Source organism: Alternaria postmessia (genome assembly GCF_024291825.1).
Source record: "Alternaria postmessia strain BMP 2775 chromosome Unknown scaffold_11, whole genome shotgun sequence".
Classification (NCBI taxonomy): domain Eukaryota; kingdom Fungi; phylum Ascomycota; class Dothideomycetes; order Pleosporales; family Pleosporaceae; genus Alternaria; species Alternaria postmessia.
The window spans coordinates 247,374-274,949 of NW_026260084.1; the positions used below are offsets into that span (position 1 = coordinate 247,374).

General features: G+C 51.8%; 12 protein-coding genes across 12 annotated transcripts; 7 read left to right on the plus strand and 5 right to left on the minus strand.

The window, feature by feature from the left end:
* Positions 1-323: 323 nt before the first annotated feature.
* Positions 324-2,173, minus strand: J4E82_002761 (uncharacterized protein; the record flags this gene model as incomplete). The annotated part of the gene is made up of 5 exons (XM_051729058.1): positions 324-1,004; positions 1,055-1,488; positions 1,541-1,594; positions 1,643-2,008; positions 2,077-2,173. 5 exons carry the CDS (start codon positions 2,171-2,173, stop codon positions 324-326), a joined length of 1,632 nt encoding a protein of 543 aa, XP_051591150.1.
* A 1,913-nt stretch (positions 2,174-4,086) lies between these two features.
* On the plus strand, positions 4,087-5,598 carry J4E82_002762 (uncharacterized protein; the record flags this gene model as incomplete). Its single annotated transcript, XM_051729059.1, has 2 exons — positions 4,087-5,139; positions 5,191-5,598. The coding sequence occupies 2 exons, from the start codon at positions 4,087-4,089 to the stop codon at positions 5,596-5,598; spliced, it is 1,461 nt and encodes a 486-aa protein (XP_051591151.1).
* Positions 5,599-6,745: 1,147 nt separating this feature from the next.
* Positions 6,746-8,589, plus strand: J4E82_002763 (uncharacterized protein; the record flags this gene model as incomplete). Its single annotated transcript, XM_051729060.1, has 4 exons — positions 6,746-6,991; positions 7,041-7,076; positions 7,133-7,457; positions 7,508-8,589. 4 exons carry the CDS (start codon positions 6,746-6,748, stop codon positions 8,587-8,589), a joined length of 1,689 nt encoding a protein of 562 aa, XP_051591152.1.
* Positions 8,590-9,096: 507 nt separating this feature from the next.
* On the plus strand, positions 9,097-10,558 carry J4E82_002764 (uncharacterized protein; the record flags this gene model as incomplete). Its single annotated transcript, XM_051729061.1, has 3 exons — positions 9,097-9,492; positions 9,540-9,929; positions 9,977-10,558. The coding sequence occupies 3 exons, from the start codon at positions 9,097-9,099 to the stop codon at positions 10,556-10,558; spliced, it is 1,368 nt and encodes a 455-aa protein (XP_051591153.1).
* Positions 10,559-10,910: 352 nt separating this feature from the next.
* On the minus strand, positions 10,911-13,087 carry J4E82_002765 (uncharacterized protein; the record flags this gene model as incomplete). The annotated part of the gene is made up of 4 exons (XM_051729062.1): positions 10,911-11,747; positions 11,797-12,402; positions 12,467-12,703; positions 12,758-13,087. 4 exons carry the CDS (start codon positions 13,085-13,087, stop codon positions 10,911-10,913), a joined length of 2,010 nt encoding a protein of 669 aa, XP_051591154.1.
* A 382-nt stretch (positions 13,088-13,469) lies between these two features.
* On the minus strand, positions 13,470-15,203 carry J4E82_002766 (uncharacterized protein; the record flags this gene model as incomplete). The annotated part of the gene is made up of 8 exons (XM_051729063.1): positions 13,470-13,681; positions 13,741-13,788; positions 13,838-14,346; positions 14,402-14,649; positions 14,697-14,779; positions 14,833-14,870; positions 14,949-14,980; positions 15,030-15,203. The coding sequence occupies 8 exons, from the start codon at positions 15,201-15,203 to the stop codon at positions 13,470-13,472; spliced, it is 1,344 nt and encodes a 447-aa protein (XP_051591155.1).
* Positions 15,204-15,371: 168 nt separating this feature from the next.
* J4E82_002767 (uncharacterized protein) lies at positions 15,372-16,182 on the plus strand (the record flags this gene model as incomplete). Its single annotated transcript, XM_051729064.1, has 3 exons — positions 15,372-15,402; positions 15,454-15,576; positions 15,623-16,182. 3 exons carry the CDS (start codon positions 15,372-15,374, stop codon positions 16,180-16,182), a joined length of 714 nt encoding a protein of 237 aa, XP_051591156.1.
* A 1,047-nt stretch (positions 16,183-17,229) lies between these two features.
* J4E82_002768 (uncharacterized protein) lies at positions 17,230-19,065 on the plus strand (the record flags this gene model as incomplete). Its single annotated transcript, XM_051729065.1, has 5 exons — positions 17,230-17,666; positions 17,716-18,476; positions 18,525-18,636; positions 18,683-18,963; positions 19,022-19,065. 5 exons carry the CDS (start codon positions 17,230-17,232, stop codon positions 19,063-19,065), a joined length of 1,635 nt encoding a protein of 544 aa, XP_051591157.1.
* Positions 19,066-19,589: 524 nt separating this feature from the next.
* RMT1 (type I protein arginine N-methyltransferase Rmt1) lies at positions 19,590-20,911 on the plus strand (the record flags this gene model as incomplete). Its single annotated transcript, XM_051729066.1, has 6 exons — positions 19,590-19,666; positions 19,726-19,739; positions 19,792-19,811; positions 19,888-19,997; positions 20,051-20,382; positions 20,433-20,911. The coding sequence occupies 6 exons, from the start codon at positions 19,590-19,592 to the stop codon at positions 20,909-20,911; spliced, it is 1,032 nt and encodes a 343-aa protein (XP_051591158.1).
* Positions 20,912-21,458: 547 nt separating this feature from the next.
* Positions 21,459-23,624, minus strand: J4E82_002770 (uncharacterized protein; the record flags this gene model as incomplete). The annotated part of the gene is made up of 1 exon (XM_051729067.1): positions 21,459-23,624. One exon carries the CDS (start codon positions 23,622-23,624, stop codon positions 21,459-21,461), a length of 2,166 nt encoding a protein of 721 aa, XP_051591159.1.
* An 820-nt stretch (positions 23,625-24,444) lies between these two features.
* Positions 24,445-25,217, plus strand: J4E82_002771 (uncharacterized protein; the record flags this gene model as incomplete). The annotated part of the gene is made up of 3 exons (XM_051729068.1): positions 24,445-24,521; positions 24,853-24,911; positions 24,970-25,217. The coding sequence occupies 3 exons, from the start codon at positions 24,445-24,447 to the stop codon at positions 25,215-25,217; spliced, it is 384 nt and encodes a 127-aa protein (XP_051591160.1).
* Positions 25,218-25,359: 142 nt separating this feature from the next.
* J4E82_002772 (uncharacterized protein) lies at positions 25,360-26,947 on the minus strand (the record flags this gene model as incomplete). The annotated part of the gene is made up of 3 exons (XM_051729069.1): positions 25,360-26,430; positions 26,478-26,798; positions 26,849-26,947. The coding sequence occupies 3 exons, from the start codon at positions 26,945-26,947 to the stop codon at positions 25,360-25,362; spliced, it is 1,491 nt and encodes a 496-aa protein (XP_051591161.1).
* Between the last annotated feature and the right edge of the window lie 629 nt (positions 26,948-27,576).

Below are 27,576 nucleotides of genomic sequence, written 5' to 3' on the forward strand. Positions count from 1 at the left end.
TTAGTAACGCATCCGACGATGACAGCCACGGGAAAGTTATGCAAGAAGGAACCTGTCGTATTGCTATGTTCATGGAACGTAGACATTTGCAAATTTCTACCGTGATCTACACCGATGTAAATGCAGTGAACGCCAAACCCCCAATGCACAGCACTGATATCCGCACAATTCTGGTATCTTTGCCGTTGCTCCCAAAACGCCTTGAAGATGAATCGCGTTTCGCAGGACTAATTTATGCGCAAAAACGAGTGGGCGAGAACATAATACTCCAATCTATGGTTGCGCGTCTACGCGCTATGTCCGGAAAGTTGCTGCCTCCATAACTATTCGTCTTCGACCACAATGTGCACTACTTCACTCCGACGACGTTCCTTGGTAAGATAGTCGCTAGCTACGTTACGAACACGAGCGTGACACTCGTGCGCGGCGCGATTCAGGAATGGCACCTGGAGAGCTCCGCAGATTGCGACCAGGGCGGAACCCCACCAGGCCAAGGGTGTGAAGTGTAGCTCAATAGATAGACCGTAGAGTAAGCCAGCAATAGGGCTCGCCACTGTACGGCAGGCAGCACCTGTCGACGCTGCTAGTCCGTTGATTCTTCCGAGATGCGACCTGTCGGGCGTAGCTTCTTTGATCATGATCAGGAGAAGTGGGAAGGCCAGGATCGATGTCAGATTTCGCACGGTCAGGCAAGCGAACAGACCGGGGTAGAGCAAGTTTTCGGGTAGAAGCTGCAGGAAGGGAACAATAAAGTATGCAATCGGATGTGCGAGCGTAACCACGAGGAGCAGGCGCCATACACCAAAGCAATCCGCCAATAGAGGGAAGACGAAGCCCTGGATCGCGAGCTGAATGATGCCGTTAAGGGAAAGGATAATGCCCACGTTCTGAATAGGAATACCAAGGCCACCGCCCAAAGAAGAAGGCGAGATGTCCAATGCATTCATATCACTGTCAGCGCGTTTGTCCTGGAGGAAGATGGGAAGTAGGTGATCGTATGTCATCTAAATTCACATCAGCCGGTTGTTCATGTTGGGATATCTATTGGACTTACAGAATGGTACGTGAAGATTCCCAGTGCTACGACGAATAAGATGACTGGACGTGTGAAGACCTTCTCATCTGTTGGCGATTCTACCCAGTCTCCGTTAGAGCGCACACGCCAGATTTCGTCGTGTTCAACCTCTACGGCGTTGAAAGTGCCGTAAGAATCTGCTGTCAAGTTTGCGGCTGCATCAGCTGTCGCACCCTGGGCTGGGAGAAGCGGCGTCTCTGCAACGGCTGGGTCGTATTGTTCGAAATAACCTCGAGGCTGCTTGTCTGGGTGAGTCTCTTCTAGAAGGAAATATGCCATCAAGATAGAGAGTAGGAGTAGAGAGGCACAGATAATGTTTGGAAGTAGGTAAGGGAACTTGGCAAAAAGACCAGTGGGGCTGAAGACAGATGGAAAGTTTCGAGCGGGCTCAGCAAAATATCCGCCGATCGATGCTAGAGCAGTCAGTATAGGTGACTAGGGGACGATGGATGGGTGAGGTCTTACGGCCTATGATAGTACCAATGCTCCATACAAACGGCATGACCGCATACGCCTTTGCTATTTGCTAATTAGTAACATCTAACAGAAGCAGGCGTTGGAACTTACGTTCATGTTCGGGTCGCTTGACCAACTCTCCCACCATGGTCTGGATAACGCCGATGTTACCATTAAGCGCACCGCCGATGATCCGACCCAGAAGGGCGACCCAGAAATTAGGAGCTAAGCCAACAAGTAGCAAAGAAGACATTGTTCCTAGACACCCAAGTATAACAACGGGTTTTCTACCTATGCGATCGGAGACTGAGCCCCAGTACATGCCCGAGCATGCCTCAGCGAGCGAAAAGGCGGAGATGAGCAGACCGGCGAAGAACGGTGCATTCGCTTCGGAGCCAACCTGGAAGTTGGTGACGAGTTTCCATGCGTATGGAAGTATGGAAGTGAGAGCAATTGGTTCTGCGACTCGAACCAGTGCTGGAATGTACTGTCAGTGCGAGGCTCAGGCTAGTGACAACTAGTGTCAGTGACGTAGAAAGTCATACCTAGGAGACCGAGCTGAGCAGCGGGAAATTGATCTTCGCGGATTTCGGAGGCATCTTGGGGGGGACTTGTTCTTCGATTCTTGGTAAGAAATGACATTCTGCAACCTGGTTTGGTTCTTACGGCTTCGCCTACACGCAGTTGTCCTTTAGCTCGGAGGTGGCTTGCTGTGTGAGTAGAGCTTTCTCTGCGTTTGACCTAAAAAGACCCAGAAGCAAACAAATGAAGGCGCGGTGGCTAGAAACAGAAGTTGTGTGATAGCGGTGTGCTGTACAAAGAATGCAGAGAGGAGAATGGAGGAGGAAAGTTCTGGTCGGTGCCCGTCCAACCAACGGAAGCCAGCCACTAGGACGGGACGATCGGCAGGCGCACTAGACAGACTTGGCGAGCACATTACCCTGCCTGCAATCTACAATCAACATTCTGCATGGCGATGCAGCACAACGCCTTTCCACTCGCAACTCGATACCTCACTGACTACTCAATACAGACACACCCGCTGATTTTCCCGCGAAGATACCGTGGAGCACGTCGGGGAACCTTGTTACATCTAGTTGTGACCCACATGGCGGTGGCGATAGTGTTGCGCTAGTGACTTGGCGCTCATAGCCGTTTCCGCGGTTCTCCTGCGTTTTGGTGACATCAAGCGTGAACCAGACGGAGCGACGTCATCGTTATCATGTTTTTCTCTCCTCTCTTGGTGCAACATCTCTTGTATAATCGCTTTCAGCCTTAGATGATATTCATATCGACATCTAGCACATGGTGCACTACACAAAGACCAATCATCGAACTCGGGTAAGACACCCTAATGTATAGGCGGCCAAGGAAGCTAGCCGTTGCCCTGCATCGCTCTGCATATGGCCAACCAGAAGGCGGCTGTACCTTTTTGCAACACCATCACTTCAGGTCCAGTGCTACACACCTAGATACGCCATCTGCCTGCCACATGTAAACAGCCAATAGCTTCCTGAACCACTGCCATACGGATCCACGTCTTCACTGGATCTAGAAATCCACTGAAAAGCACGCAGAGTGAAGTAAATATCGGCAGCTGTCCTACTCATGGCTAAATACACAGCAAACTCCTAACTTCAAACCACAGCAATGCCGTTATCACACGGACAAGACGGAGAGGTGAGCAAGTTTTAGAGTCACAGAACAGGTCTTGACAAACAAGTGGCATCTACCGAATTCGTTGTACCTTCAAATCCGTCGTCCACTACTACCGTTACTTAGAAATCTTCATATATCTATAGTAGCACGCGATGCGGGTGATACGGCTTCTGTCGCGTGCTCAGGTTCTGATTGTCGACTTCTGCTGCCTCAGCCCTGTAGAGGGTACCGTCTTAGCGTCGCTAGCGCCCGCCCTGGTCCCACCTCCATCCCGCTGACATGGCGTCGCTTTGTCGACTGCATCACTCAGACGTCTACATATATGCTGACAAACATGTGTTACAACCTGTTCATACGTCCCACCGGCTCTGGCACCGCACTTCGGCTGGTTCAAGCACGTTGCCAAGCGGCCAATCCCGGCGCGAAGAATTTCTCGAAGACTTTTACGTGATATGTGGAGCATCGGACGACACGGTCACATCTCAGCGCACACTATTACTCACGATGACCCACACTCCTCATCAAACTCCAAGACCCCTTCTGCATTGGCATTATGCAGCGACGATGTTTTCAAAAGCCTATGCCGCATGTAGCCTTATCGTACTCTTTCCCCCACAAACTTTACTCCGCTATTGCAAGCTTGACAGTGGATCCGTAGGATGTGCACTATGTTAGCCAGAATTCAAGGCGACGTGTGCAGTAGTCACCGGGAGGCGATCTCCCAGGGTCTGTTCGGCCACTAGCACACATTACGTCCTAGGATGATGACCCAGAGGTCCGATACAGGAGGCGCGCAGGTTCAAAAGACCCAGCTTCGCCGCTTCTCGCTGCCAAGTTACCTTTCATCTAGTATCATTTGAGACCCCATAATCCGTTGTTACGGCCAAATCTCAACCATGGGTCTGAAAGCCTTCCTTAAGAAAGAGCACAAAGCGCCCTCGAACGACGATGTTGCTTCTCACACGACCGCATCGGAGAAGGACGATATGGAGCAGGCATACGGACACAACACCGACATCACCACGGGATGGACAGGTGATGGATTCGCTGGGGCGACAGAATACCCAAACACTCCAGGAGAGAATTACCGTACGTTGGGTCGATGGCGAGCGTGCGTCATTCTGATCACGATCGAAGTCGGAATTGGTATCCTCAGTTTGCCCTCCGCTTTGAAGACGCTCGGCCTGATACCCGGAATCATCGCAATCCTTGGATTTGGTATCTTGACAACCTACTGCGGATACATCCTTCTCCAATTCTATCGAAGATACCCCATGGTTACGAACTTGGTCGACTGCGCATTATACGTCGGAGGCAAGCCATTCGAAACCTTTCTCGGAATTGCCTTTGTTTTCAACCTTGTTCTCATCTGCGCTTCCGCCAACATTACTCTATCGGTGGCTCTCAACACGCTGTCGCGCCATGCTCTCTGCACGGTGGCTTTCCTGGCGTTTCCTCACATCCTCTGTTGGCTACTCTGCATCCCACGAAAGCTCTCTTTCGCCGCCGCCGCTAGCTGGGTATGCACGATCTCTATTGTAGCTGCGGTTCTAATCGTTATGATTGCACTTGGTGTTGCTGGACCAAACGCCCCACCCGGATTCGAGGTTTCGATAGATTTAGTTGGGAAGCCGACTTTCGTCGAGGCCGTAAACGCTCTGCTGAACGTGGCTTTCGCTTTCGCCGGAAACCAGAGTTTCATCAGTGTCATGGCTGAGATGAGAGACCCATCCAAAGACTTCCCTCCTGCGCTCTTTATGCAGAAATCTTTCGAAGTGGTCATCTACATCGTAGTCGCCTGTGTCATCTATGGCCTTGCAGGCAATGCAGTCACATCTCCCGCGCTCGGGTCGGCTCCCGAATTGACTGCCAAGATTGCTTACGGCATTCTTATCCCCTCGGTGCTGGGAACTGGTCTGATTATTGGCATTACGGCCATCAAGTTCATGGTAAGAACTATTTTGTCCTACAGAGGAAACCATAAGTTAACGTCAACGTAGTACATTACTATTATGCGAGCTGCAAAGCCTGAGCAGGTAAACGTCCACAACACGTTCACCTGGACTCTGTGGATCGGCCTCGGCGCCTTGTTCTGGATCGTATCCTTCGTCATCTCCAACGCGATTCCAATCTTCTCGTCGATTCTCAATATCTCGTCCGCCATCTTTATCTCATGGTTTACGTTTGGACTCACGAGCATCTTTTGGCTGCATCTGAACTGGAAGACGCAATGGAGTACACCGCAGAAGAAGGCCCTGGCTGTTGTCAACTACGGCATCATGCTTATGACCATCTTTCTGATGGTGGGAGGATTATACACATCTCTGAAGGCGCTCATCGATATCTACAACGATCCTGATAGCACCTTAAACGGACCGTTCACTTGTGCGGATAATAGCATATTTTAGATGATACCACTTAGTTAAATCAGTATTCTTTCACACGACATTCATATCTCGAGTACATGCAGTCCGCCGCAAAGTGTTTGGGGACTGGCGCTGTGCAATTTGCTCAAGGGAACTTGCCGTTTCCCAACAGTGTTTGACAACAAACAGGTGTTCGTGGGGCAGTAGTGGTAGCAGTCATGGCTCTACGCTAGAGAGACTAGGCTATCGGAACCCTTGGTATACCGCCCAACGTTGTGGACGCTCTAGCTGTTGGTTTTCTGCCTCATCCAAGACTAGCTGCCGGATCCGCTAAAATGCCATGACATCTGAACGGCGTCAAGCTGGAGAGAGCGCTGCTTACCAGGTGGAGATAAGCGGCAACAAGACTTTTGCACCGAGAAGTGGAGAGGAAGATTAAGATACAGGGAAGACTAGCTGAACAGGGATGGAGAGCACAATTGTCAATGCTACCGAGTAAGTATCTTGGCAATAGAAAAGAAGGCTGAATCGGTACGAACCTAGAAAGAGCCTCATGAAGTGGGAGTGGTTTCCCGGTGGCTGAATACCATAGTGTCTCCGATGGAATTGCCGAAACCTTTCGTACTCTTCTCGCCAGACACACGCGTCTCAGCAGTAGAGACTCTGCATTCAGCTACGGCGTCTCTGACGCTGAGCAGGTACCCAAGTAATAGTGTGAACCAGAGACGATAACCAGAATGACAACAGGAACATGCTATTTCACCGTCGGGGGTAGATTTGAGTTCCAGACTGGGAAATGCCGTTGGGATTTGCCATGTTCTGTACCCCACAGTATCGTTATGATAACCACGCTAGGAGACATCTGGGGGCCCACGGGCAAACATCGGGCTGAGCCTGTCCAATGGCAACCCCGGATCGCTCCACCTCGCGAGAAAAACAACAAGCGTCACGATGTCATGATCCCCGCAATACTTGGTCCTCGATTCGGGGAATATTCACTATTGGAGCTTATACCGTCATACCCCGGATTCGAGACGGAGCGGCAGATGTCTAGTCGCGCAGTACGACACAGACTATGCCCCCGTCACGAGGCTACTTAGCAACAGCGAGCTAAAGCTTGTCAGTATAAAGCATGGCTAACCTCAGCGATGCTCCGGGTTGATCACACCAGTCATTGCAATCGCCTGTCATGTTGCGCAACGCAGCTCTAGCGACCGCGCTGTTCTTCGGTCTAGCAGTCTCCGACGCTGCTGTGCCAACCGCTCAGACGAAGAATGGAACGTATGTCGGCATACACTCTGCCGAATATGATCAGGACTTTTTCTTGGGTATACCGTATGCTCAGCCGCCCGTGGGCAGTCTTCGCTTCAGAAATCCTGTTGGCCTCAACACCACCTGGGACGAGACGAAGCCGGCTACGCAGTACTCTACTGAGGTATATGTTTTGATCTATGGTAAAGAATTTGGGCTGACGAATATCACAGTGCTACGGATATGGCTCTGATCAATGGAACTATCCGGTAGGTGTCAAACTAACCGAGGATTCGGCTTAAACTGACTCGTTACCCATTTCTAGGTCTCGGAAGATTGTCTGTACCTGAATGTTGTTCGTCCGGCAGGATGCAGCGAGGATGAAAAACTTCCAGTCGCATTCTGGATACATGGAGGTGGCTTCTTCGAAGGAGGAGGTGTCGATCAGCGCTATAACCTCTCGTTTACCGTGGAGAATGCTCAAAAGATTGGAAAGCCCATCATTGGTGTGAGCATCAACTACCGACTATCTGCCTGGGGCTTCCTGAGTGGAAGCGAAGAAGTCAGGGATACCGGAAACCTGAATCTGGGCCTGAGAGATCAGCGTTTGGCGCTGCAATGGGTACAGGAGAACATCGAAGCCTTTGGAGGTATGTCTGCTCAAGACGAAGTCCGGAGTACATGAGTTAACATGGAACAGGCGACCCCGAACAAGTGACTATATATGGCGAGAGCGCTGGTGGAGCATCCGTTGGATTCCACTTGACAGCCTACAGCGGACGCGACGACAAGCTCTTCCGTGGTGCTATCATGCAGAGTGGCAATCCCATCAACTTCGGGCCTCTTCCGGACCCAGCAGTAGGCTATGCCGACATGTACAGCGAGCTCACTCGCCGAACCAACTGTGCAAACACTACCAGTCCGCTCGAATGTCTACGTCAGTTGCCTGCTGAGCAGCTAAACACTGCTCTCAACACCACAACTCCGACCTTCAACATAACGAACTTCATGCCTTGCCTGGATGGTGACTTCATTCAGAAGCGCACCTCTCTTCAGCTTGAAGCCGGCGAGTTTGTGCATGTTCCAATTATCTCGGGTGCCAACTCGGATGAAGGTACAGCATTCAGCCCTCAGCCTGTAAACTCCACCGAGGATCTTCGTACCTTCATCATGGCGAGCGGAGTTCCTGCCAATCTGACAGAGCAGCTACTTGCAGCGTACCCTGACGATCCTTCCGTCAATGTTATCGCAAGCTTGGGTAACCTCACCCTAGGCCCGGCATTTGGAGCGCAGTTTCGCCGCTCAGCGTCATACTTTGGCGACCAAGTCTTCATTGCCAATCGTAGGTTGACATGTCAGACATGGGCTGCTGCCAATGTGTCAGCATACTGTTATCGCTTCAATGCGATCCCGGCTGGCCTCCCTGCTGCAGTCGGTGTCACGCACTTCCAAGAAGTCGCATTCGTATTCCTCAACCTACAAGGTGTTGGATATCGGCCCGCTGCTACTCCTCCATTCGAGAACAAGACCGAGAACTACCGTGACCTTTCAAGGTTCATGAACAGCAACTGGGTCAGTTTTATCCATGATCTCGATCCCAACTCGTGGAGGGAGACGTACGATTTCAATGGAACAGAGCCCATGTGGCCTCGGTACGATAACGCTAATCCGATGGACTTTGTGTTCGACGCCAATGTGACGAGCTATGCGGAACCGGATACGTATAGGAAGGAGGGCATGGAGTTGATCAACGCTCACAACTTTGACGTTTACCAGCGATGAACAAACACTCGCTCTAGTACATAGCACCTGACAGCTCAAATGATTATTCATACAATTTTCTGACAGCATGCGGTCTTGGCGACATCCGTGATTCTCCACTCTGCCGACAAGCGTCTTTGTCTCCCTTGTTTCTAATTATATAGATTGGGATGCTGGAGGTGAAGACTATAGAGTAGAAGCGAGGCGGACCAGTGATGCAACGCGACGTCGTCTTACTCGTTAGCGTGAAGCTTGGGCCAGAATCGCGGCTTCTCTCCAAGTGATTGTCATGCGGCAACGGGCTATCCGTCTGCTCAACGAGCACAATCGCATCATTCTTAGCTACCCAGTCCCAGTCGCGGAGCTTGCTAGAGCAGGATGGATGCGCCAAATCCGCCAAACGGCCAACCGAGCGCTGGCAATGGCACGCCAAATGCGATCGGCGGCGCAGCCACTATGTCCGCTCCTCCGCATCCACATGCAGAAGCGCAATCGACAACGCCCATGCCACCTACATGGTCGTCACAAATGTCTACCTTTCCCACAAATAGCGGCGCTACCGGAGGCCCAAACTTTGCCCAGTATTCGGCATCCACCGCTGCGATTCTTGAACGCCTCCAAGGAAAGAATGGACATGCCGCCGGAAGTGCTGCCTTCGAGGCGAAGCGGGCAGAGATCTTGCAGAGTTATGTTACTAGCGACAAACTACCAACGCCTCCGCCGGCTGCGAGTACTGGACGTAGAGGAAGAGGGGGGAGAGTCAGCACACCAAGTGGACTGAAGACGGAAGTTGGCGCATCACCTTCGGGCCCTTCATCTGGTCGTGCATCTGGCAGAGGGCGCGGACGGGGTCGTGGAGGGCGTGGCGGACGCGGGGGCAGAGGCGGCAAGCGGAAACGTTCCGAGAGCGACGAGGAGAGCGACGTCAGTCATTGTCGTGTGCTTTGAGACGGCATACTAACGTGGTGTAGAACGACAACGACGACTCCGATGTCTCCGACTCGTACACTCCACTACCCACACGAACCAAGTCCGGCCGAAGTATAAACAAGCCCGTCGCATTCGTACCCGTTATTCCGGAGCCAGCTCAAGGCGTTAAGCGGAGGAAGTCGACCAAGACCCTACTTGCTGCAAAGTGCAAGACCTGTCATCGAGAGACCGATCCGTCCAACAACCGGATAGTGTTCTGTGATGCGTGTAGTACCGCATATCACCAATACTGCCACAATCCGCCAATCGACAACGAGGTTGTCACTGTGCTTGAGAAAGAGTGGCTATGCGGACCATGTATACGGGCCAAGCAGACAGTCGTGGAAGGCGCACAGAATCTGATCGCGGCCGAGGACTTGACTATAGATGAGGTATGCGTATGCCATAGCGTAGGCCAGATACAGGCTAATACTAGCAGAAACGCGCATACTTCAATACGCTCCCACAAAACCAACTAGTCGGCCTCCTCCTAACAGCCACAATTCGACATCCAGAACTGCCCATATTCCCCCCCAACATAAAGAATCTCATGACAAACTTCTCCGCTATCAAGTCGGAAATGCCCCAGCAACAACAACCTTCCGCTACCCACCACTATGCTAATTATCAACCCCCACCAAACTTCAGTCTCGCCCAGATGACCTCGCCCCCAGACGGCCACACAACAACACATCACACACCGCAGTTCTCGTCGCATTCACACTCGGAGATGGACCCTGCAGAAGCACAGCTCCTTGGCGAAAGCAGCCACCAGCCGCGCACGACCATAGACCTGGCCGGCAACCAGTACGAAGAAGACGATGGTTACGACACCGATCCGCCAGCACACTACCCCAAAGCTGGCAACGGACTCGCACGAACACTACGCCCAGAGAGCGAAGACCTGAATTGGCTCGTCGACGACAACTTTGAAGTGTTTAGCCATGGGTGGAAGGGAGACGGGACGGGCATGGGCGCCGATGGTACAATGGACGCTATGGACGGACAGAAAGTAGTCTAGGATACTGCTGGAGAGGTGTTAGCAGAGAATAGTGGTGAAGAACTCACGGATATGGATGAAGATGACATTGGGCGATTAATTGCTGATGCTATAGGGCAAGCGCAAGTTTGACTCGAACCAGACTGACGCTCTTGAAGCACGCTTACACTAATACAATCCAACGACACGATCATCCAACGATCGTGTAGTCAAAGTGAAACAAGATTCGATTAAACAAAGGCGTGGTATCTCGAGAAACATAGCTAAGCAAGAAACAGGTCTGAAAGTACCCCTATTACCCATACCAGAAGATCAATAATGCAGTAAACGCCATCCATGCATGCTCTCATCATGAAGCCGTTAACGTCGTCGCTCATTCATCATCGATGCTCAATCCGCCCATTGCGCGTTCAGGATCTTCCCACTTCTTACTCTTAAGAATCCTCATCTTCTTCACAGGGCTCGCAGATCTTTGCTGCGTCTCACGCTCTTTGGCTTCCAACTTGGCCCGTAGCATCTCGTTTTCACGTTCCAGCTCATCGACCCTGTCTCTGAGTTCTGGATCTGGGTCTTCGTAAACCTTGATATCTTGTTTCATCTGTGCCTTTGTTGCTCGGATGACGACGTCGACCTTGGCATCTATGTGTGCTTGCTGGTTGTCTTGCTCGTTGTCCAGGGCTGCTTGCCATCTTCGACGTTCTTGGTCGACGGCTGCTTCCATCTCAAGATAACATTCGTCGCGAATTTCCTGTTCAAGGTCCACCATGTGGTCTTCGGCTGCGGCCCAAGACGATTCGGCTGCTTTCCGGCGAGCTGTCTCTTCGGAAAGGCGAAGGGCGAAGATTTCCATTTCTGCTGTGAGGCGTGCGATCTCGGCGTTGGCATATTCGAGCTCTTCCATGACGACCGAAGGAGTTGTACGGCCTGAAGGAGTCGCGCGGCCTGACGAAGCTGTACCAGGACGTTTGTGTGGCGCACCAGAGAAGATCGTGTCTGAGGTAGACGGCATCCGCGGCACGGTGACCTCGCGAGCCAGGGCTGAGTAGCGAAGGATCTGAGATGTGGCGTTGTAGTCGCCTTTGGGGTCTGCAGTTACGACCATGATGGACTTCTGAGGCTGGCGGTGCGATTGTGCTTGGCGGGCAGAGGCAGGGAATGAGTTTGAGAAAAGCAGTTCGGTAAGCTTGCATTGACGGAATGGCACAATGTTCTAGACGCATGTTAGTCGAAGAATTACAGACATGGATACAAATATGTACCTTAGAGCCTCCTTGGTTATCGGACTGCATCTGCATACACTGACCCAAATACATGAGGGACTCGTTGATCTTGCCAGCTTCGGCAAGTGTCTCGCCCGCAGTTTTGGCATTTCGGGCGCGTTCTGATCCTGCCAGGTCAACGATGGTGAGGTTACTGCTTGACCAGGGACCTTTGCGTTCTGCAGCCCTCTTCTTGATCTCGACATGGAAGAAGCCATGGCTTCGCGAGCTCACAGCATTGCTCCCAGTACCAGTGACTTTGCGCTCCATGAGACCAGTCTCCAGTACCATCATGGCTTCTTCGAAGCTTCCGCAGATGATCTTGGTGAGACCAGCAACAACTTTTCGATCTGGACTTTTCTCAGTATTCTTGAAGAGCAAAGCCCTTCGTTTTACGTTTGGCTGCTTGTTCTTTGCCGTGTTCCCGCTCAACAGATCGAAGATGCGGTCGTTGTATACTTCGTACATGGACATGACGATGGCATATTCTGCGTCGGGGTCTGTGGGTATCTGGATGTCGGCGACAGAAGGCGACGATGGTAGCGTTGACGGACGCGGCATCTTATTTGATTTGTACGTGCTTCCTGTGGAGAATATACTACAGTCCTGTTGTGTCTGTTAGCTGTTGTTTGTGGAAAAGTGCCATGCAGAGCTTCCTGTATCAACTTACTGCCATGGGGGTCTGCGCTCGTGAGTAGCGTCCGGACTGTTCGTCACCGTACATTGAGTCGATGTATGCGGTTGCTGTGAACATTTGCGCTTCAGACACATCTGCTGCTGCCAGTGAAGAGAATGCCGGAGCACCATAGAAGGACTGTACAAGCTGCTCGTCGCATGCTTGGAAGATAGTATCCAGCGTCATCTGGACGAGGCCGCGCTGGGACTTGGTACCAAGGATCGTATGGCTCTGTGGTCACGTCAGTACAAGAAGTCTGGGCTGCTCTTTTCCATTTATATGTACCTTGCCCGATCCAGTGCAGCCCAGGGTTGCCAGCAGTCCGTCTCGCCCGTGGTGGCCTGGTGTGCCCATGACGCCCTCAATCATGGGAACCACACCAGTGCCCTTGAACAAATCCATTTGTCGCGCATCTTCCTCAAAGACTTGTGTAAAGGCGAATCGTTCAACAGCGCGCTTGCGCTTGTCTTGGGTAGGCGGTTGTATGGTGATGTGCGTGGCATGGCTGCTCTCGCTCTCTTCGACGTTGAGGAAGCGCGCACTCCCAGAGTTGGATGGGCGCAGACGCAGAAAGACATCGAACAACGAACTCGAGGGTCGCGACGGAGGCTCCATGTTTGGTTGTGTTTATTTCGTCTTTGGAGATGCAGGCCAAGTGTCAGTCGACTGTGGTGCACCAAATCCATGTGGAGCTGCTCGTGCGCGCGCGTGTCGGTCAACATGGCCAGAACGCCGTTGCCCTGGACAACCAACGCGCCACCCATGACACGCTATGACGCAGTGACATGTGACAGAGAGCGGGGGTGCGGAGTGCAACCAGATTCACTGCTACATGGTCTGGTATCAGCCTACCCATTGGAACAGAAAACACCCCAAATATCATTAGATGTATTTCCCTGGTTGCTTTCGCGAAACATGGACAGTCTACCTGAGACCTATTGAAGATTGACTATGGCGTCCTCAGCCCAAGACATGAGTTGCAAGACCAGGAATGGATCTATGCGACAACTCCTCCACTGCGCAGACCTTCCACCTCTTCTTGACTCATACCCAGTGTTTCACCAAGTATCTCGTCCGTATGCTGGCCCAGGGTGGGTGGAGGAAGACGTATGCCAGGCGTCGAATCGGACCATTTCACGGGCGTGTTGACTAGTTTGATAGGTCCGCATGCTGGGTGATCTACTTGCTTGACCATGTCTCTTGCGAGGACTGCGCAAAGCATTAATACACAGAAAGAAACCCACACTAAGCAAAGATTGCAGACATACCGTGTTCGTGGTTCAGTGTATCCTGTACGTCGTTGATAGCAGCGTATGCTATATTCGTTAGTCAAGAACAATTGGGCATATAGTTGATGGTACTTACGCATTCCGCTTCCCTCTAGCAAGTTTAGCAACTCCTGTGTACTCTTCTTTCTCGTCTCTCTTTCAATAAGTTCCTCCAATTCATCCCTGTGTTGAACCCTCAACGCGTTCGTCTTGAATCTATCATCAATAATCCATTCAGGCTTTCCCAGCTTGTTACATAGCACACCATACAGTCTATCGTTACCTCCTCCCAGCAGGATATCCCCGTCAGATGTCTTGAAGGCTTTATACGGTACGATCGACGGGTGTGAGGTCCCCCAGCGCCCAGTGTCGCGCTTCCCACTAATGAGGCAAGAGCTGGCGATATTTGCTAGTGTGGCAACTTGGCAATCTGACAAGGCGACGTCGATATGTTGGCCCTTGCTGCTTGGGTTTCTCAGGCGCCGGAAGAGAGCAGCGATGATGGAGTTGGAGGTGTAGAGACCGGTCGTGAGATCGGTTACTGCTACGCCTACTTTTACAGGTGGCCCATCACGAGCTCCAGTTATATGCATTAGACCCATTTCGCTGAGAAGTGTTAGCATCAGTCGCGCTAAAGAAACATAGGGTCGGAAAAATGTACGCTTCAACCATGACATCGTAGCCTGCTCTGTTTCTGTACGGTCCAGTCTGTCCGTAACCTGTGATGCTGGCGTAGATGATACCCGGATTGATCTTTGAGACGGTGTCATAGTCCATGGCGTACTTTGCCAGAGATCCCGGGAGGTAGTTCTCAACGAGCACGTCACATTCCTTGACCAGACGATGTAGAATGTCTACACCAGCTGGATGCTGGAAGGACAGACCTATCGACCGCTTGTTGCGATTGACCTACTCTTGGTGAGTTTAAATAGCCAGGGGTTCACGATTACACTGACGCCCAGGTAGTATGCACTCTCTCCCGGCCCTTCTTGCTCATCGGTGTACTTGGCGTAGGGCGGCCCCCATGCTCGTGTGTCATCTAGGCATAGCAATTAGTTTGGAAAAAGTATCATGATGTATGCCTCCGCTTACCTCCCCTTGTTGGATGTTCGATTTTGATCACGTCCGCTCTATCACATTGTCAATCTAGGAATCTTGCAGAATGCCAACCTCGGTTGTTGGTCCGTACAGGGTCATCCGTCGCATACCCAAGATCACCTAGTATTTGCGTGCAATACGGCTGCTGAATATTAGAAGGATTTGTCGTCGTTTCATAAGCTACGACTTACTCCAGCGAGCACTCTTGTCATGTCAAGGACTTTGATGCCGGCAAGAGGTAGATTAGATGCATCTGCACTCGATGCCGCAGTTGCTAGTTGTCGAACATGGCCAGGTCGTGTTCGATTGGACCGCAAAGCCGACAGGCTTGTCTGGAAAGCACAGCTTGAGCGTCTCAATAGCATGTTTGTCATTTTAGGTTGGAAGAAGGTACAATCACGACATGTGCCTGGTGACGGAAATGTTTCCACGGCATAGCTAGGTGTTCCCGAAGATGAGCTAGCCAGTTCCGAGGCTCATCGTTAGCTGCAGAACCCCACCAACTTTCTTTCTCCAATTACCCACACCCCACCATGTTTACTGGTCTCGTTGAAACCATTGGCAGTAAGCAACGATGCATTGTCCTTTGCGTTCGGCTCAGCTGATAGTGGCTAGCTGTTGCCGCCCTTGAGAAGCTCGACCAGACGGCCTCGGGAGGCGGCGGGACATCGTTGACCATTTCCGGATGTGAAGACATACTGGGTGACGCCCATTTGGGTGACAGTATCAGCGTCAATGGTATGCTCGCACTAGTCTGATGGAACTCATGGTCTGATTCGGCTAGGAACCTGTCTCACCGTCACCGAGTTCACCAAGTCGTCATTCAAGATTGGATGCGCTCCCGAAACACTCCGGCGCACAAACTTGGGGTCGCTGCAAGAGGGCTCCAAAGTCAACCTGGAGCGCGCTGTCTCTGCAGACACGCGCATGGGCGGCCACTTCGTCCAGGGTCATGTCGACACCATCGCCACCATCGAGTCCGTCACGCCCGACGGCAACGCCCTGACTTTCCGCTTCAAACCTCGCGATACTTCGGTGCTACGATACATTGTTGAGAAGGGCTATGTTACCATAGACGGAGCTAGCTTGACTGTAACCAAGGTGCAAGATGGGCCTGAGGGTTGGTGGGAGGTCATGTTGATTGCCTATACCCAGGAAAAAGTAATCACGGCTGGCAAGAAGCCAGGCGACGATGTCAACGTCGAGGTAGACCAGGTCGGCAAATACGTGGAGAAGAGCGTGGCTGGATACTTTGAGGGATCGTCAAACGGCGAATTTGCGATACTGGAGAAGATGGTTTCAAAATTAGTCGACGAGAGACTGAAGGCTCTTGGGAAGTCATAGACACGCTTGTTGGACAACCAGCAACTGCCAAGTCAATAGATTGGCCGTCAATGCCGTAGAAGTCATGGTCCCACACTAGTAGCCAACCAGAACAAAACAATGCGCTTCGACTGTACACATGGTTGCCTTGAAAGGGGCTCATGGGGATGACTTGCAGCCCCATTGTGGTGGCTTGGACAAAGTGAGGCGCAGCTTTGCTCCTTTTCCAGCACGTATATATTGAGATGACTATCCAGTATTTATCTTGAAACACTCGCAGTCATTTTGCGCATGTCCCTTCAAATGGCAAAAACTTGAGAGATTGTGATTTATGTCTGGCCGTTGCTACCTAGCTCGCGCGTGGTGCCTTTGTGTCTGTCAATCAGTTGACAGCTGTCAAGCCGCACGTCTTCACGTAACCACAGCTTCGACATCTCTATCGACTGTTGAACGACTATTGCTTACATTGCAGGACTAGTCCATGCCATAGTGGAGCAAGTTAGGCAGAAAACCGTTCCGCAGCGCCAGTAGCCGACATGCAGACGAACGATGTCATCAAGTCGGATGCACTGGACACTTCGATATTCATCGTCACGCGAATCGGTATGATGGAAAGGATCTTCTTCTCCTGACAGCGCAGCGCTGCAGCCGTTGTGCCGGAGTGGCGCCTCCGGTTGTCCAGAATAGCATGTTACCCCAGCATCGCAGCACAATTGCGTACAGAAAGCCGGCACTATGGAATTCCAGTCCCTAAAATTGGGGGCCAAACTGGTTGAACAGAAAAGTTGTGTGAAAGAGGAAGCGAGGACTGCGGGCTACATGCAGGCTTGGTAAGGGATTTTGTCGGCATAGGTCATTGGCTTTCTCACCGGCGAGCTGCTGCATAAACACGTCAAGAGCCGACCCTCCTCAAGCGCGCATGCCACCAGAGGTCTACCCCAGACGCTCAACTCGTAGCACCATCGCTTGAGCGACTTCTTGTCCCTTTCTCGCCGATTCTCAGGCGTCTAAAGCATGCGTTGCTACTAATCTTTCGTTTCGGCTATCTACCCTGGCACGCACTCCATCATGGACTGGCGACTTCTCGACTACGCCAAGGAAGCTGAAGAGACCGCAGCAGGCCTTCTCTCGTTTGAAGGAGAAATTCCGCAATATCGCAAGGACATCAGAAGCCATATTGCTGAACTATTCGCCATATCGCACGCTCTGCATGAATTGCACGATGCATTGCAATTGTCCCGCTATGGCAGGTACGCAGGCCACATCCTGAAGGATCTAGAGGTTTGCCTTCCAAGCTTGGGCTACACGCTTGACGACGTGCAAGATATCTTCAATAGGTCCAAGAAGAGCAGACACGCTGCACCAGGTGCTTTTCCGGGCACACCACCATACGCAATTATCTGGGAAGATGCGCTTGCGGATTTCACCTCACAGGGCATGTCCCTGCCCAAAAGATTCGAGACCTTTAGAACGTATCTACAGGGTATGCATGATGCTTTGAAAGGGTAGGTACTAGTAGAAAGGCACTCTAACAGAATGGCTAACTGGCTCCAGGGAGGATGATGAGGCAGAATTGGCTAAATTCAAAGTTCTACTATCAAGATTACTCAAGAAGCAAAAGCCAATGCCGGTCGAATCCTACTTCAGTAGACTTTCGGTACACGGCAATGGGAAGGGCGTTGCTAGGACGCCGCAGCCGCCTTCTCCTAAAGTACCCAGACCGAAGATACACCAACACCCTACGTATCCGGCGCCTCAGTACGCATATCAAGCACCGCAGCTACCACTACCCCATCGATCTCATATTGCACCGACGTGGGGAGGCATAGGAGACATACCGTTCGTCCCACCACCGGTTCCAGAGATCCCTCAGTCGCCCACATATTCGTCTGCATCATCACAGGCTTATTCAAGTCAGTCGACAGACTCTGAGCCGGTCGCTCACTGGGCAATGAAGATATTCGATGGTCGCCACGGTTCCACTCCTTTCCAAAGCCCTGCAGAGCGCACCAAGTGCTTTGGACGAGACGAGCCCCGAGTAATTGAGATGCTAGATAGCGATGGCTTTGAGAAGGTCTTGGAATTACCGTTCGAAGCAACAAATGTCTGGGTAAGGATATACTGGAGAGCTGATGACAACCGCGCACGAATACTCTTCCTCACTATGGATCCCGACGGACATCGCCTGAGACACCAGATCCCAATCACCGCATTGGCACTCCGGCGTGCAGGATCATCCTTGCGGCTCTGCCGGGTCAACCGTGAAGATGGTCGACTTGACCTATGGGCTAGGTTGCGCTTCCCTTTATATGAGCGTGAGTAGACTTGAACTGATGATGCAAAATATTCTGACATTCTCTTAGGCATGGTGTTGTTTTACTGCACCGCCATTGCTATGAAGCGTCAAGATCAAACCGGTATTGCAGAGGGACTGGAAGATGTTTTCGTGCCCGGGGAGAAGATTGTGTTTTCTGGGTAAGTGGGCAGTCGTGGCTTCCTATCTCATGCTGACGCTGTTCAGTGAGACGACTGATAACAGGTATCTCCATGCCTTCCGCATCTACTATGACACAGACTCTGGCTGCGTACGATTCGAGGCTACTGCTCGCCGTGGGCCGCTAAACACGATCCCTATCTGGACTGCATTCGTTACGCAATATGTTGGACGTAGCGACTGGATGAAGCGCGTTGGTCCCGATACAATCCAGTTTGAGAAGCTGCATCCGTATGTTTTCAGTGATGGCTACAGGCTACCCAAAGGCTCTACGGGCAAATACCGGTTGACCTTTACTTCATCAGAAGGTACGTCACTTTCATGCTGCTTACACCGGTGACCGGTCGAAACTGACATGTTGGCTAGATGCGAAGCATTTCAGAGACAGTTTCCATAGCATCCGAGTCTGATCGGCTTTGGGATAAAGCCAGCGCAGCACTCTTCCCTTGACAGACCTGTCCGACACTCGCTGATACATGACGACGTTACGAACAAAACTCATTCACGACTAACGACATGACCTAAACGAAAACACACGACGTAACGACAAGGGCGGTTTCTGCTTTCTGGCACGATATACCCCTCTCAGTGCTTTCTCTAATTCGATCTCACAAATTGCCACGTATCTCTTAATTCTACAAGTAGCTCCACTGTATTTATTGCACTTAGTATAATGGTTCAGAAACGTTGTTTTGCGAGGCGTGGAATCAGCAGTGAAAAACGAAATCGTCGTGGTGTCATGCCTCTTTAAGCCTAGCTTCCAAAGTCTCAGATGCCCCGCTTTCCGAGATTGAGACCCTGGTGTTGAGTCTGTGCTTGGTACTACCAAAACCAAAATTTCCCTATCCTAACTTTTGACCGCAACTGCGCCAGTTTCTGTTCCCTCACTTTTGTTTAATCACAATCCACCTCCTTCTCCTATCCGAATACCAACATGGCGAACCAACAAGAAGCCGGAAAGAAGGACCCCCTCACGGGCATGGCGCACTCTGAGGCGCATTACTTCAACAGGTAGGCATATTTCGAGGGTCCAGATACACGCAGAGTTTCGCTAACATTGTTGCCTGCAGTTACAACCACCATGGTCCGTACCGAGTCGCTCCGATGATATGACTGATACTAATGCGCGTGTCAAGGCATCCACGAGGAAATGCTGGTACGACAGCCCCACCCTGCCCTCTCAGGCTGCTCCTCGCAGCGATTGCGACGCATGGCTAACGGTGCGCGTTTAGAAAGATGAGGTGCGAACCAAGAGCTACCGCGATGCCATCTACCAGAACCCCCACCTTTTCAAGGACAAGGTCGTCCTTGACGTTGGATGCGGTACATCCATTCTCAGCATGTTTGCGCACCCCACCCTATAGCACGCGAGCATGCGTTGATACAATGGTTTAGGTTCGCCGTAAAGGCCGGCGCAAAGCATGTCATTGGTGTGGACATGTCGACCATCATCGACAAGGCCAAGGAGATTGTCGAGGTCAACGGCATGTCGGACAAGATCACCCTGCTCCAGGGCAAGATGGAGGAGGTCGTACTACCTTTCGACAAGGTCGACATTATAATATCCGAGTGGATGGGCTACTTCTTGCTCTACGAATCCATGTTGGACACGGTTCTGTACGCACGCGACAAGTACCTTGTCAAGGACGGCTTGATCTTCCCCGACAAGGCCACCATCTTCATGGCTGGTATCGAGGATGGCGACTACAAGGAGGAGAAGATTGGATGTAAGCAATGCACAACTCCGACTCTCATAAAATTTTGCTGACTCAAGCAGTCTGGGACAACGTCTGGGGCTTCGACTACTCTCCCCTCAAGGCAACCGCCATCACCGAGCCCCTCGTCGACACCGTCGACATCAAGGCCGTCGTCACCGACCCCTCGCCTGTCATCACCCTTGATCTCTACACTTGCACTGTCGCCGACCTCGCTTTCCGGTTACCGTACGAGCTCAAGGTGCGTCGTAGCGACTTTGTCCACGCCGTCATCGCCTGGTTCGACATTGAGTTCGCCGCCTGCCACAAGCCCATCCGCTTCTCCACCGGTCCCCACACAAAGTACACTCACTGGAAGCAGACAGTCTTTTACCTCAAGGATGTGCTCACAGTCGAGGAGGGCGAAACCATTAGCGGCATTCTAGAGAACAAGCCCAACGAGAAGAACCACCGCGATTTGGACATTAACATCTCATACAAGCTCGAGTCGAGCGATATGCACAGACAAGCGTCTGGCGAGGCCCAGTACAAGATGTGCTAGTTGGTGTCTTGCGTGTACAGTGAGATTTGGGACGGCGTCACTACCGTTCGGGCAATGAGACGCCTGTGTCTTACATGATAGACTTAATCGGCGTTTGGGCAAGGGTTTCGCATACCAAAAATTTAGGGTAGCATGAGCATGTGTGAATGAGTTACGAAGCAGGGACCAATCTATCATTGGGAATTCCTCCCCTACAACCAATATTGCTGTCCTCGACTATGAGACGTGATGTATGAGCCAAGACTTCCAACTATGCATGAGCGACAGATGAGAGATACAGGTACCATTGGAAGAAGGCTAAACTCCGTTACTACGATGCTATGTTACGCTTGCAAGCGGGGGTATATATGTATGCAAAGCTTAAATCCCAATAATGCTCCGCTTCTAACTGCCTAGCCAATATGGCTGCGAAAAAAAAGCTCTCAAGTACGCCGTGCATGATTACCATGATATCCAGTAGACCTCTTCGCCAATGAAGCTCAACCTAAATCGCCAATCTTCTGATATACTTGAACCGAAACTGCCCACAATACACTGCCGTTCACTTCTAGTAGTCGTAGCTTTCATTACCAAACCCTTCATCGTCGTCTTCCAGGTAGTTGTGCTCCAAATCTTCTTCCTCTTCTGCCTCTTGCATCCCCTCCTCCTCCTCCTCTTCTTCTTCTTCCTCACCCTCCGCATCAACGTTTGTAGCCTGCTGTACAGCACCTGGTGCGTTGGAAGACGGACTGGCACCCTGTCCACTACCAGATGGACTCGCTGAAGTTTGGCCACCGGGGAATAGCTCCTTGAGCCGATCGTAGTTGATGTGATTACTGAAAGCTTTGGCGCGCTTCTTAAGCATCTTGTGAGCAGCGTCCGCTGCACTAGTTGCCGGCTGGCCTTCAAGAACATTACCGTCACCCATTTGGTGGTGTTTGCGCTTCTGCTTGGGTTTCTTGGGCTTGTCTTCCGCGGCTTCAAGTTCGGCTTCCAACATCTTCGTCTGTTGGGCGCGCAGCCAATCTTCGTTTTCCGTGATCCAGATAGCTTCCTTGCGGCGGACTTCTTCCGGGGCAAGGATGCAGGTCGCAACGTCTGGGTCATCATTGAATTCGTCTTCACCGACTTCAGGATCCAAACTCACGGGGACGACATCGCGGGTGTCAGCAGCAACGCGGGCCATCTCTGCTGCTGTCCAACCAGAGCGCCTAAGAAGCTCGTGGTCTTCGCTGTTGGCGATCTCCTTGAAGATACCCTCCCAATCCTTGATGGTGCTTGTGACTTCATCCTCCAGATCCTGCTCAATTTCAAGATCTTCTTCGTCGATGACGACGGGTACCCGTTTCTTTGGTGGTCGGCCACGCTTCTTGGGCATGACAAAGTCTGGATCGGTGGTCTCACCAGCCTCAAGTTCTTCAACTGCAGAAGCAACCGACTCCACGACCGCCTCGTTGTTACCATCGAACGCTTCTATTTCAGCGGACGGATCGCTGTCCTGTGTGTCAAGGGTTTCAGTTTGTGTTCCGGCCGGCTGAGACGAACCATCATTCGACTTGCGCCTCTTGCTTGTGCGTTTTGGTGCTGTATCCTCGCCTGGTTCAACTTCGCTACCGGCTGACTCGTTCTGTGGGGGTGCAACATCACTTCCTTCACGGGCCCGTTGCTTCTTTTTCTCCTTGCGCTCTTCCTTCTCTGCGCGCCTCCAGATGGCAGGAGGCTGAGCCTTAACCTTGAGGCGGGGTCCAAACTCTCGGAACTGATTGACCGTCAGAGCCGCGCTCTGTGTTCTCTTGTATTCGTATAAGCGGGATGTGATGGTAGAATCGGCGACCTTGACTACGTAGACGACCTCTCGAATGGTTCGACGGAAGTTGTTCATACGGGCGGCTATGATGATACAAGCACCGCAAAGCCCAGCCGGCTGACGACCTTGTACCATCCAATCTCGATTCATTCGCTTGAGGACCTTACAGGCGTCGTCGGCAACTCTGTGAGAGTCATCTCCAAACTCCAGTTTTCGACAGTACTTTAGCATCAAAGGCTCGATCTCCTGGACGGCCTTGGTGCCCACAAGCTGTGCTGGATCCTCCTCTTTTAGCATCTCCAGAAATTGTTTGTACGTATCTCCCAAAGCCCAGACGTTTGTTTGAATCTTCTCGGCCAAGTCGATAAGCATAAGCGTATTCTCGGGTTGTCTCCGCGCAGCCATGTAGATGGAGACAGCAGCGACGTTCCTCATGCGGCGACCTTGAATGAATCTATGGTTCATGGCGAGCTTGTACCACATGAAGGCTTGCTCTATGACGGCCTCGCGCTGATTGAGAGATGCGCCGAGAGCTTGGATAGAATTTTTGCCACTCATCGCAGCCTGTTCCCTGCTCTCCATGCTGCCCAAGCCTCGCATAGTCCCGCCCATGGAGTTTGCATGTCGCTGGTTCGCGTGGATGAAGCCACCCTCGACAATGGCTGCTCCGCCCGAAGTTTCGCCAAAAGTAACCTCGGAGACGATGTTGCTTTCGTTGTGGACATGACCGCAGTTGTAGCACATGACTTCATTGTCTGAAGTGTCGATTTGGGGGTCGGAACAGCAAGTGTATGTGCGTTTGGCGGCTTGGGGCGCAGCGACCTGAGGCGCCTGTCTTCGTTGCGTTGCTTTGGACTGGTAGTGATAGGAATCGTTGAGGCCCCGAAGCCGCTGGACCGGCGCCCTTGCGACCTGGGGTGCCGACATTTTGCGTGTACTCGGATATGTGGCGTGGGTGCAAACGAGTGTTGAGTCGACTCGGACAAGAAACTATTGAGGGTAAGAAATAGAGTCGAGCCAGCACGAATAAGACGCGGTACCGCGGGAGGGGCAGCACTAGCCATGACTGGCGCCAAGTGGGGTACGCTTTCCCTGTTACGGCCTTGAGCTCTGCACCTTGAGCTGCGAACACCCAGCCAACACGGTGACTTTCACCCTAGTCACAGATGTACACATCGGGCTCTCGGTCGTAGGGACGGTTTCATGTGCATCGCAATGCAGCTTCACGATGGAAGCGAACCGATATGACGTTCTTCTGCGCCTGCATACCATTTCTTCGATTGCAATGCACCGCCAGCGTGTCCACATACTCGGGCATGTTTAGGTACATAGCTTTCAGATATAGGCCAATCTAGCAGGATGCCATCGACATGTAACCTTTGAGTACTCCTGACAAATCGTCCAAGTCAACCGATACCTCCTTGCGCGGTACCTGCAGCAAAGCAATAGCAGTGCAACGCTTGTGTGCCCTCATCCCGGGGCTCCAATGCGGGTGATGACCACATGGCCAATGATTGGCTAACCACAACACACCCGAACAGCCCGAACTAAGCCATTGAGCAAAAGCCCGCAAAAGCCCTGGTTTCCCAGCCTCCTTGATAGGGCTTGCGTAGGTTGTGTGTATTTCATCCGGGCCCCCGTCTCTGGGCCCCCGCTCGCAAGCTTCTCCATAGCTTCCAGCTCTCGCCCTACCCCAAAACACTACTTTGACCTACCAACTTTTGCCAATTTGCCCCAGAACAATACCATGTCTACAAGAAAGAGGAAGAACGAAGAGGAGGAGCTTGTCGCCCTCCCAAGTGACGAGAGTGATGAGGAAGAAGAGTAAGTGAGCACTTCCTTGACGTCATGGCTCTGTACCTCCCGTCGCATGCACCTTTCTTGCTGGCATTGAACCGCTCTTTATCATTTGAGCGAATTCATGCCTTTGGTCACGCTTCCAAGCTCTACCCAAGTTTTGCATACATCGAAGCGACGTTGCGAGCTTGCTGAGTGACCGGAACAATTGACATGATCGCGCTCCGCAACAACGCTCCGGATAGCCCCAATTTGGCGTTCCCCTTCGATGCCCACGTCGGTCACAATGTGAATGCTTGTGATCGCAAGCCAATGAACGTCCTCATCTATGAAACAAGATTAACATTCCGCCTCATAGATACGCCGAATCTGAAGGCTCAAACTTCAATTCCGACGACTCTGACGCCGAAGAGCCCCGTAAGTCATTTCCATCCTTCAACATCCTTGTATCTCATTTCATCTGACATGGCCACAGCACCCAAGAAGAAGACCAAGCGCACCAAGCCCAAAGACGATGAGGATGACGAAGACGAGGAGGAGGAAGACGATGTAAGCGACGATGATGATGACGATGCCGCGGTGCCTGAGGAAGATGACGATGACGATGAGGACGCCAATCCCAAAGCCAAGAAACCAGCTGGCGCAGAGAAAGATCGGAAAGTCAAGACGACAGGCAAGGCTGATCCCGTACCTGTGGTCGACGATGATGACGACGACGAGTAGAGATGTAATGCCAACATGCGTAGTAGCCATATAGCAACCCTGGCTGGCGAGATAGAATGTAATGGGCTTCGACTGAGAACTTTGTTCAATTCACATCTAAATTCATACTACGTAATAATTTCCTGTTGAAAGTGCTGACTTTCTACACCCATCTTTGATACCTCTTTGTCTGGCGGAACTCCTGCTTCCACTGTGTGTAACGTTCAGACCTCTTTTGCGCAGCCGTCGCGTTTCTTGGAGGGATACTATCCCACGAAACAGCGTACGTAGCCGTCATGTGCGCAATAGCCTTGGTGAACTCAATCCAAGCATCCAGGTTCAGGTTGTTGACTGTATCACCGTCCTCGTGGTAGTTCACATCGTAAGGTACGCCAGCACCGCCACCAAACATTTCGGCTTCTTCTTCAGTCTTGATGCCTTCAGCTCCGCCTGCGATTCCACCAGCTGCGATGCCAGCTTCAAGGAAGGGACCATAATCCGAACGACCATCGAATTCTATCTCAGTGTGGTTGAGACCGATGCTGTCAAAGTACGCAGCAAACTCGTGCTCAGCCTCGGCGGATCCAGTAGGACCGCTGAGGTTGTAAGCGGAACCATCGCCATCGTAGATCTGATAGGCAAAGTTGGGAGATGCCATCATATCAAAATCAAGCATGAGACGAATCTTGTCCCTCTCGTCTTGAGGCAGCTCATGCACGTAGTATTCGGCGCCTAGCAGACCAGCCTCTTCCGCAGTCCACCAACTGAATCGCACGGCGTTGTTAACAGTATAGTTGGTAAGTTGGAGAGCAATCTCCAGAATAGACATAGAACCTGAACCGTTGTCGTTGATACCTGGACCGGCTGTAACTGAGTCGGAGTGACCGCTAACATGGATGACATTGTCGTGGTCACCAGCCTTAGTCTCAGCAATAAGGTTGCGAGTGTTGTAGACGGTAGCGTTTGTCCACATATCCACGGTGATGTCCACACCAGCTTCAAGTTGGGCGAGAAGGGACTCTCCTTGGCCAAGGGTGATGCCAGCAACAGGGACGAAATCGCCCTCAGGGTACAAGACTTGCAATGAATATCCTTCAAGAGTACCCTCAGCGTTATTCCATGCCACGACGCCGAGAGCACCTTTAGCAGCTGCGAGTTGCACCTTCTCACCATATGAGCAGTTACCACGCTGGATCAAAGCGAGGGAGCCCTCGAGGGTTTCAGGGAAGTCCTCCTAGGTAGTGTTAATGTTGCTCGTGAAGATGCAGTAATTTGTCTTACCTCATTACATCCAAGACTAGGGATAGCAACAAGCGGGCCGGTCACATTACCACCTGGAGCAAGCGTCACAGCGAAAGCCTCGATAGTCTTGTTGTTGGCGCTGAGGGTGGCATTATACCCAATGGAGAGTGGCACATCTTGGGTATATACGTCGTAATAGTCTGAGAACGCTTCAAGTTCCCCTTTGATGTATTCGACCGTGTCTTCGTGGCCCTGGCTGCCAATGACGCGATTCTTGCCGGGGGTACTGTATGCAATCTCTTGGAGCTTCTCTGCTCTTGCGTACAAGTTGTCGATGTGAAGAGCGTTACGCAGAGATTGCTATTGCGCGAATTAGTGGAGAGAAGAGCATGTTGTCATAAATCGCATACCGAATCGACAAGCGTCTTGTACTGACGAGGCTGGATAGCTGCGGCATCTACTGCTGCAGCGCATGCAGCAGCCACGGCGATTGACTTCAAGACAGCCATTGTAGTTGAACAGTGAGCAATGAAAGGCAGTGGTTTTTCGCAACTTGCCGGGTACGTTGCGCAATTTATGCTTGTTACCATCTCTCCATCGCTGTGTCCGGCCCAGCGACCAGGAACATAGATCCTGCTGACGTCTTTGCATACTGTGCTCTTTCGACCTGCTGCATACGGACAAGTTGAGCCGGTAATATATGAAGCTTACGCTGTACCCGCCAATAACGGAGTGGAGCCGAGCGAAGAAGCACACGAGCCATGTCAAGACGTGATAAGAGGCCTTGGTAGGCTTGAAAATGGTGTCGTGCCAAGGATGCCAAGAGCCACTTTACTCTTGTTGTGGTCTTGAAGGAGGAGAATCTTGTCTAAAAGACGGCTGGCGGTAGCAAACCGGACGCCAGTGGAGTTGGAAGTCGATCCAGGCCGAGAGGCCGAGCACGAGAACCGAGCTTGAAGATAGTGCAGTTATGTGATGTACAGTTCGAAAAACGTCTTGCAGATGGCAGATGGCAGATTCGGCGGCTGTTGAGCTCGGGGCCAGGTATGATGGGCGGGGATTCAAGCGAACCTTGGAAGACTGTTCTTAGCGCATCGCCACGGACCCTGCTGTCTCGGTACCTACTGCGCGTTGCGCT